The sequence below is a fragment of the Silurus meridionalis genome, chromosome 16 (assembly GCF_014805685.1).
Source record: "Silurus meridionalis isolate SWU-2019-XX chromosome 16, ASM1480568v1, whole genome shotgun sequence".
In the NCBI taxonomy this organism is placed as follows: Eukaryota; Metazoa; Chordata; class Actinopteri; order Siluriformes; family Siluridae; genus Silurus; species Silurus meridionalis.
In genome coordinates this window covers 11,858,608-11,868,640 of record NC_060899.1, presented here as the reverse complement: position 1 = coordinate 11,868,640, position 10,033 = coordinate 11,858,608, and the positions used below count along the sequence as shown (strand labels likewise).

At 38.7% G+C, this 10,033-nt stretch overlaps 1 protein-coding gene across 1 annotated transcript; it reads left to right on the top strand.

Annotated features, from left to right (window-relative positions):
* Window positions 1–395: 395 nt before the first annotated feature.
* Window positions 396–9,806, top strand: idh3g (isocitrate dehydrogenase (NAD(+)) 3 non-catalytic subunit gamma). Its single transcript, XM_046870127.1, has 14 exons — window positions 396–522; window positions 2,258–2,305; window positions 2,728–2,739; window positions 2,823–2,920; window positions 3,018–3,133; window positions 3,790–3,850; window positions 4,055–4,187; window positions 4,415–4,548; window positions 5,763–5,865; window positions 6,116–6,262; window positions 6,455–6,549; window positions 7,032–7,092; window positions 8,778–8,912; window positions 9,114–9,806. The coding sequence occupies exons 1-13, from the start codon at window positions 451–453 to the stop codon at window positions 8,877–8,879; spliced, it is 1,182 nt and encodes a 393-aa protein (XP_046726083.1). The 5' UTR covers window positions 396–450; the 3' UTR covers window positions 8,880–8,912; window positions 9,114–9,806.
* Window positions 9,807–10,033: the final 227 nt, after the last annotated feature.

Below are 10,033 nucleotides of genomic sequence, written 5' to 3'. Positions count from 1 at the left end.
CATATTAAATAAATGAAATAATTGCTATTTTCATATATTTTCTTAAAAAAAAACGATTTTTAAAAAAAATCATAAACACTGTAAATATGTATTTTATTATTAATTTCAATATAAAATGTATACACTAGTTCTGTATATGTACATATTTTTTACTATATATCTAGCCATATGTTGTTACGTTTTACTTAAAAAATTTTGTTCCTTTTTCCTTATTGTGGCATGTAAATGAATACATTCAGGTTGAAAATGATTGAATATTTTTGTTAAATATTAGTAATCAGTCTTCCAGCACATGCTGGAAAAGGACACGAAAATGGCTAAATCCCAAACGGGTCCTTATACAAATATAGCGCACTACAGTGGGAGTTTTGTAAAGCTTATGTAGGGCACTTATGTAGGGAGCAAGGAGTCATTTGGTATTCAACCGTCATTGGGAACACTAAATCTAAGATGGCGACCTCCAGAGCAGTGCTGTCGCTCTCCAAAACCCTAAACCTAATAGGACTGAGAAACACGGTTAAGGTAAAAAATCAATTATTTTAATGCATTTATTTGGCATACTAAGGTTATAATTTACATAGTTTTTTTAAATAAATTTTTTTACAGCATGGCAGTTTGCCAGAAGGTGCGGTAGAAAATCGACACATATCAATAGCACGTTTGGTATAAAAAAATCCTGAAATGAGTAATGCTAATAATAAAAAGATTATGAGAATAAAAACACTTTTCAAAAACCCTTGTAGAAATAAAACCCTTGTGCTATTACATTAGCTGTGTAAACTAGTTGGTTCATGTATTCCTTCCACCTCTTGTTCCTATTGGTTCTTTGCTTGTCTGTTTTAGCAACTGACCAATCAGAGCACAGCACATAGGACATTTTTTATATATGCCATTAGTTACATTATATATGTGTATGTATGGGGGTATACATATATATATATATATATATATATATATATATATATATATATATATATATGTGTGTGTGTGTGTGAGACAGTAGTGAAGTGGTTCAAGCTGGAGGTGGGATTGCATCAAGGATCAGCTCTGAGCCTTTTCCTGTTTGCAGTGGTGATGGACAGGTTGATGGACGAGGTCAGACAGGACTCTCAGAGTCATGGACTATGATGTTTGCGGATAATATTGTGATTTGTGGTGAGAGTAGGGATCAGGTTGAAAAGAGCCTAGAGAGCTGAAGGTATGCACTGGAGAGTAGGGGAATGAAAGTCAGTAAGAGTAAAACAGAGTACGTGTGTGTGAATGAGAGGGAGGACAGTGGAGTGGTGCGGTTGCAGGGAGAAGAGGTGGAGAAGGTGGAGGAGTTCAGGTACCTGGGTTCAATAGTGCAAAGTAATGGAGAGTGTGTTAGAGAAGTGAAGAATAGAGTGCAGGCAGGGTGGAGTGGGTGGAGAAGAGTGATAGCAGGAGTGATTTGTGATAGAAGGGTGTTTGCAAGAGTGAAAGGGAACGTTTATAGGACTGTGGTGAGACCTGCGATGTTGTATGGATTAGAGACAGTGGCATTGAGTAAAAGACAGGAGGTGGAGCTGGAGGTAGCAGAACTGAAGATGTAAGAATGGATTCCTATTTAGTTGTATTTCCACACTTCACCACTAGAGGTAGACATACAGTTAACCAAGCAATGACAAGCTACCCCTGACATCACAGTACACTATTCTCCACCAAGAGTATAAAATGCCAGAACATATATGAACCTTCGAGCTAGAGAGGAAAACTTCCTAACATCTGGTCCTTCGAGCCGGATAGGAGAAACTTCCTAACAGAAGATGTTGAGGTTTTCGTTGGGAGTGACGAGGATTACCAGGATCAGAAATGAGTTTATGAGAGGGACAGTGCATGTAGGACGTTTTGGAGACAAGGTGAGGGAGGTACGATTGAGATGGTTTGGACATGTGCAGAGGAGGGACATGGGGTATATCAGTAGGAGAATGCTGAGGATGGCCACCAGGAAGGAGGAAAAGAGGAAGACCAAGGAGGAGGTTCATGGATGTGTGATGAGGGAAGACATGCAGGTAGTTGGTGTGACAGAGTCAGATGTAGAGGACAGAGGAGTTTGGAGACGGATGATACTCTGTGGCGACCCCTAATGGGAGAAGCTGAAAGAAGATGATAATTAGATAGACAGATGTGTGTAGTGTGCCACTAATTTATTATATATGCCTCTAATTTGTCCAATAAGACTGACCTGATATGAACGTGCTGTGATTAAATGGGCACCTAACTGTATCCTTTGTAGGTATTTGGAGCAGCACTCTCCAACCAGAGGGAGAAGTCTACCTACACTGTAAGTATTGCTGATGTAGAATACAGATCATCTATTATCTTCCTGAACCGCATTAGATGGGTTTGATGACTCAGCAGGAGATCGTTTTCGTTTTTTTAAGGCTAGACAGATATGTAGAAATGATTTGACACCAATGCCATGATTAGAAGGTAGGCGATTGTAGCATGCGACATTGTGGGTGACAAGTAAAATGTAGTAAATGTAAAGCTAACATCTGTGCAGTTCATTGAAACATTACTCGTAAATGTGGGCTTGTTTGAATTTTCTATTAATTTTTTTTTTTTTTTAAACTTAATAGAAATTAGAAGTCCATTCCATGCAGCACATAATAATCTTACTGATAGGAAGCCTTAAAGACCTGTTCATTTCTGTCATTGTTTCTAACATTCTCGTTACCCCTCTTGTTTTTTTCACCCCCTAAGGGAAAAAGCATAGTAAGTATCCTGCACTTCATTTCAAACATATGAGCACTCGTGAGTGTCATCACATGATCATGACGTCGTGTTGATGTCCTCAGCCTCCCCCTGCTAGATATGGTGGTAGACACACGGTCACACTGATCCCCGGAGATGGGATTGGCCCCGAGCTGCTTAACCACGTGCGAGAACTCTTCAGGTCAGTCTCGAAAGCGCTTTCCGTCAATACAATTATCCATCTGTGTAAATAGTAATACACTGTATATACAGGCTGAACATGTTTCTTCGCATTGCAGGTTCAGCTGTGTTCCTGTGGACTTCGAGGTGGTCAATGTCAACTCCTCCCTAACCAACGAGGACGACATCAACAACGCCATCACAGCTATACGCCGAAACGGGGTCGCCCTTAAGGGTTCGTGAGCCGCCCTTGTTCATAACGGACGTTCTTTTACTTATCTTTTGATGCGTGATACATTACAGTTTGCTTTCTTCTTGATTTTGACTGAACAATGGAACTGCAGCCTCCTACCAACACATTTCTACTTAAGCATACTCCATCCCTAGGCAGCTGACAAAACATTGCTCCTGTTACCAAAGCACAATATCACAGCCATGCCATTGCACTTGAGTTTATACATGTCGGAAGACAAGATAACCGAATCCTCTATAGTCGTTCTTTGAGATGGTCAAAACAGCAAGAACAGGATTGAGGGGGAAAAGAGAATTTTTTTTCACATCCACACAACGGTTACAAACTGGGAACTTTTCTAGTTTAAAATAAAAAAAGTGATCAGCCAAACTGTCCCTGGTGGAGGGATGATTGAATTGAAGGACAATAGTCATGTAAAAGGTCACTTTGATTTGTAATTCACTCCGTAGCGAATGAATTGAATTAAGGGTTCTGTATAAGTGTCGAACATCATAAAACCCCCCGTCAACGCACTGATTACCTGGAAAATGTTTTGAATTGATTATAGAGTAAAGCTTTACTTAGAGGAAAAGTAAATCTTTTCAGTAGTGAACCTTAAAATTCAATCATGCCATGATTATTCGCTTTCTTTGTTGTAGGTAACATTGAGACAAACCACACGCTGCCCCCTTCACACAAGTCGAGGAACAATCTTCTTCGGTATGGCTATTGGAGACACTAATTTACCATTCATTAAAGGACATGAGCTGTTATTTTCTTTTGCAGTTTGCTGATCATCATGTTTTATTTTGATATTTGGATCCTCTCTCTCTCTCTCTCTCTCTCTCTCTGTCTCTCTCTCTCTCTCTCTGTCTCGCTCTCTCTCTCTCTCTCTCTCTCTCGCTCTCTCTCTCTCTCTCTCAGCACTGGTCTGGACCTGTATGCTAATGTAATGCACTGCCAGTCCTTGCCCGGGGTTCAGACCCGTCATAAGGACATTGACATCATCATCATTAGAGAGAACACAGAGGGCGAGTACAGCAGCCTGGAGCATGAGGTAAACACCAGTTATTCTTCTGTTTATTAGTGCCCTCATGCTTGTTCTTTTGCTTTTAATAATACTGTTTAACTAGTCTCCACTGCTGTCTCATCCCTTTCCTGCTCTTCTGCCACAAGCCAAGTGCCACGCTCTTTTATTATACCACCTTCCCACTATAATTAGTCCACATTATAAAGGTGATCAAAGCATCTGTGTGTGTGTGTGTGTGTGTGTGTCTATAAAAGAGTGTACCAGGTGTGGTGGAATGCCTAAAGATCATCACCCGGAACAACTCACTGCGTATCGCCGAGTACGCCTTCAAGCTGGCCAGAGAGAAAGGGCGACGAAGGGTCACAGCTGTGCACAAGGCCAACATCATGTGAGTTCCTATAAATGTCTCATGGAAATGCATGATGTGTCAACATTTCCTCACTGCCAGCACGACTTTTTCATTCATTCACGCCTTCATAGTGTTTGAGCATCACTTTAAAGTCTGAGTTACCTACCAAAAACTGGCCCAGTTTGTTTGCCTTGGAGTCTAGAGAGCATATAGTCAGTGTCCTGTCTTCATTAACGTGGCCATATTTGTTGTTGTCTCAACCTGTGCATGGGAGGGACAATCAATATCCTGGCTTTATTTATTCCTATTGAATTGGTGGAGTCAGGGTACTTTTATCCATGTAAATGTAATATGTAATATGTTCTTAATAGCTTTTAGGCCTGTTTGAATTGGCTGGTCTAAATAATATTCTATTTGTGTGTTTGAAATAAATAAGTAATTTGAGCTTGACTACATAATAAATAAATAAATAAATAAATAAATAAATAAATATATATATATATATATATATATATATACACACACATATATATATATATATATATATATATATATATATATATATATATATATATATATATATATATAATAGAATATAATAAATATATACAATTAGATACTTCAAATAAAATGCAGTATCTAATTGAAGACTATCAAATTTTAATCCGATCAGTTGAGGTTTTCAAATGAGGCCCATTGTACAACATTTTAGCTTCACCTAATATATACATATAATTAGTAGGGACAGAGATAGGAGAGTCCTCTCAAGGATTACTCTGTATATTGTCTCATTATTTCCAGCAATATTTATACTAAAACCAAAAAAAAATCTTGTCCAGTTTTGAGGTTGAATTCACTCATAAATAGCTTACAATACTTGAGAAGTGTCAGATGTTTTTTGTATAAACAAACCGAATTTAATCCTGAACAACACTTCAGGAGTCTAAGTGCTTTCCTGGCACTCGTGGAATTGAGGATGAACTTGAGCCTGTCATGTAATCTGAGCTTACCTCACTGAAATATCATCATACTACAAATCATTTTAATAGGATAATCAAAAAAACATGCTGTCTCTTGACTTTGAGAGCGGGGTGAGCACCTCGTAATTGATATTTTCTTTTTTTGGTTTCAGTGTCTAGCTGTCAGTCATTGTGTAGTTAGTCTTATAACTCGATATGTAGTGGCATTCTTGATCACGTCCTTTCTTTTCTCTCTGTTTTCCTCCCTCTATCTGTCTTTTACTGTCTCAAAAGGAAACTTGGTGATGGACTCTTTCTCCAGTGCTGTAAGGAGGTAGCCTCTGGATACCCTGACATTGCTTTCGATAGCATGATTGTAGACAACACCACAATGCAGGTATGGATTATATAAATATAACATGCAGCACGTGGCTTAAATTGATCCCAACAGCAATACAAACCATATTCTCTTCCAACAGAGTTTTAGACTGAGATATTTTTAGTCTGTGTCCTAATGAACTAGTATCAGAATGCAATTATTGATTGAGACTTCACAGGACATTTGTAAGTCACCCTGGAAAAAGCCATTCGCTAAAAAGCCCTTAAAAAAGCCTTATTGGTGTTTTTTTTTTAATGTTTTGTTTCAGCTTGTGTCCAAGCCCTACCAGTTTGATGTCATGTTGATGCCTAATCTCTATGGAAACGTGGTCAGCAACGTGTGCGCCGGGCTAGTGGGCGGACCCGGGCTCGTACCTGGAGCCAACTACGGGAATAATTATGCCGTTTTTGAAACGGTGAGTACACGTTAGCTGAGAATCTTTGAAACGAAGAGGAAAAAAGCCCAAATCAGATGTTTGCATCTGTTTTTTTTGTTTTGTTTTTTGTTTTTAATGTGCAAAAAAACACTTAACCCAGTCTATATTGTTGTTAATGATTCTTCTTATCCTAAACTATTGGACTGATTTGTGGATTTATTGTTCTGACAGGCAACTCGGAACACTGGGAAGAGCATCGCTGGCCGGAACATTGCCAACCCGACTGCAATGCTATTGGCCAGCTGTCTCATGCTGGATCACGTCAAGTAAATTCAGCACATCGGTCACACTGACTGCGTCTGTTATTTTCAGCTGTCACCACACACGGTGGTTTGACATAATACTCCGTCTGAGACGTTAGTCATTTCTCGCCACACCGGAGCCAGACATTTTGGGGCCTAAATCATGCTACTGTATAACGGTTACTTATTGATTTGTTGATTTATTGACTTTTTCAATCATTTGAGAACATTAAGGGGTGCTTGCCCAGCCATAGCTACGCATTAAGCCTAACCGTGGTGTCTAAGGCTATTTTCCATAGAGTTGACTTGTTTATATTGCACTTGGACTCGTTCCAACTTACTAAGCCTTCAACTATCATTAAATCATATTTAGGCACTTGTACTGCGATGATTCTATGTAAACTGTAGTCCGGCTAATGTGTAATTCTGCATAAAAAAACACTTATCAAAAAGTGCTGTATAAATGGCAACCCTGTGTAATGTCTTCTTCGCTTTTCTCTCTTCAGGCTTCACAAGTATGCCAGCATGATCCGGAATGCCATTTTCACCACTATGAACGAGACCCAGGTATATATATATATATATATGGCTTATATATGGGCTTGTATTCTCATGAAACACGGGCCGAGGATATTATCCCCTATCATATCTAAATATCCTCCACTGCTCTGTTTCCTTAATCAGACACCCGGCTGGACTTGTATAACAAGTTTCAGGCAGAAATCATAGATGATCAGGATTGTTCTTTCTTTAAAATAAGAGTGTAAACAATTCGTTCTCTTATACATATACAGATTAACGTAGGCACCTGTAAGCCTTTATAGTTATTAGTCAACAGCTTATGCACATTTTTCACTGTCATAGACTTTATATTTATTTTTAAGCTTAACTACCATTTCAGCTTCTGATGGATGCTATATTGCATTTCGTTGCTGTTTACCTGTACTATGCAATGACAAATCTCGCTCTCTCTCGCTCTCTCTCGCTCTCTCTCTCTCTCTCTCTCTCTCTCTCTCTCTCTCTCTCTCTCTCTATTTAAAAGAAGCTTAGTGCACAAAGTGCTGAAAAGATCAAAACGATAACTTAGTAATGCGGCTCAGCCGATGCAGCCACTGTGTGTGTGTGTGTGTGTGTGTGTGTGTGTGTGTGTGTGTGTGTGTGTGTGTGTGTGTGTGTGTGTGTGTGTGTGTGTGTGTGTGTGTGTGTGTGTATTTTTTATATTGTTTTAAAGTACTACTTTGACATTATTCATACTGAATTATTGACGTTGTCTCTCAAAACATTTGTCCGATTCGAAATTCATTACTATAACGAACTAATTATTCATTTTTTTTCAGTTTTTGTGTAAATGCTCCAGCAAATGACTTTTCCATTCATATTTATTGTGATAAATGAGGTCCGGTGAGATTCTGATCGAAACTATTGTCTGGGAAATTGAATGGCACATGAGGAAATCGTTAGTGAAACTGCGAAATTCAAGAAACCTGGTTCCTTTCCATTTGTTTTAGAAATTGTGTCGAGTTAATTGGATACTCAGTTTCGGTAATGTTTATAACACTGGATTTTGCAAGTACATTTATTTACTTTTATCCAAAGTCCTGTACAAATGAGTCATAGGCAAAAAAATAAAAATGCTGCATATCGAAAAATGTTCACCAGTCACTTGTTTCCAGGTCATTCGTGCAATGTGTAAGAATGTAAAATCATGTTGGTCAAGACCTTTAGTCTATGTTTATATAAAACATCAGAATGGGGATGGGGTGTGATTTCAGAAACAGGGGAAAGAAAAATTCCAGGGAGCAGTCTCTCTGTAGACGAAACTCTTTGTTCAGACAGGTCAGAGGAGAATGGCCAGATTAGTTTGATGAGCTGATAAGAACTTGAATAAGCACTCTTTGCAACCGTGGTGAGCAGAAAAGCAATTCCGGAGCACACCCAACCTTTAGATAAATGGGCTTTAGCAGCAGAAGACCCCACAAGGTTTCACTCCTGTCAGCCAAGAGTGAGAAATCTGAGGCTCCAGCTGGGCTTGTTGAGACTGGACTACTAATAACTGAATATGTTTTGCTTGTCCTTCTATGTCGAGGTTGAAATGATCTGAAGTGCCGTGGTGATTTTTTATAGACTGCTGACAGGATTTATTGACTGTATGAGCAATTATAGGAATATTAAAGTGGTTGAAGAGGGTACATTTTGGGCATATTAGGTTTTTGAGAAGATGGCACTTTGTCAATGTTTGTGTCGTCTTGTAGTTGCATACAGCAGACATCGGGGGGCAGGGCACTACCTCGGAGGTGGTGCAGTCCATCATGAGGAACATCAAGAGCTGCGGCCCCCTCACTGCAGAGTTCTAATGTCGTAACTGGACAGCACAACAGCCATAAAAGGTAAAGAAGCGCTGTGTCATAACCTTGTCTAAAATGATTAATCATTTTGTAATGAGGAAGAGCTGACTTGAGGTTTAGTCATCAATGATTAACCCTTTGCAGCATACATCATTGCATAGAAACAGTGATTCCTATAATGTGCATGAACGGGAGGAGTTTGATTACATAATGCATGGCTTTGTGCTTTCATGTTCTCCACAGAATCCCGAACATCAGCACTCCAACATATAGACAGAGGATCAAGATTTATTTAGGCTGTGAGCAGGTTGTATTGAAAGACCTGGAACTTTGTTTGTATTCAGTCCTATTTGGTGCCTCCATCTAGGGTCATTCGCGAGTCATTCAACATAACAGTTATATTATGTGTTAATATGATATTTATGTAGAGCCATTGTGCAAGTGTGGTTTATGATGTTAAAAATGTTTCATAGTTAAACAATTTTGAGGCGCAAGAATACGTTTCATGCATGCAAGTCATTTTGGAGCGCTTTCTATAAACATTCCTGATTCTGTTGTTCTGTCCCAACTATAGACACAAGCAAAAATTATTGCTTTTTTGTTTTGTTTATTGCACTTATTAATATTCGGTATTTAAAAAAACAAAAAAAAAGCAATGTGTATGCCAATAAAATGTAGAATATTACGTTTCCATAATGTAAAACTGCGAGTCAAATTCCCAATTCCAAGTGACCTTATTTGCTTTATTAGTACAGTAACATTCATAAATCTTATGCTTACTATTTTAATGCCTTTCTGTCAGAATATTTATCTGTGAACTGGAGTGTTGTTTGATTCATTGTATCTTATTGTATTTCCACTGTTGCACAAATCCATTAAAAAAAAAAAAGAGACCAGGTTTGACATTTTGCATCAATAAAGTGGTTTATAAACTTCCGTATTCTTAAAGATCGCTGTTCTTTATAAGCTGTGAAAAATCGCAAGAAGCTGTCAAGTTGTTAACACATGGATAGAGCACGTGGGGTAAAGTTTAATCACAGGACAAATTCGAGCTGACGTTTTCTGTACTCGCTTCGATTGCTCTTGAGAAATAGCTCTCTATGAGGCAGGAGGATCACCCCCCAAACATACCTCCATTTGCAACTTTTTACTTGCGTCGCTGC

Excerpts from the sequence above, each read along its gene's own strand:
- idh3g (XM_046870127.1), top strand. The coding sequence starts at position 451 with ATGGCGACCTCCAGAGCAGTGCTGTCGCTCTCCAAAACCCTAAACCTA. Across the intron at positions 523-2,257 it reads GACTGAGAAACACGGTTAAG|GTATTTGGAGCAGCACTCTC; the intron begins GTAAAAAATCAA and ends TATCCTTTGTAG. Across the intron at positions 4,549-5,762 it reads GTGCACAAGGCCAACATCAT|GAAACTTGGTGATGGACTCT; the intron begins GTGAGTTCCTAT and ends CTGTCTCAAAAG.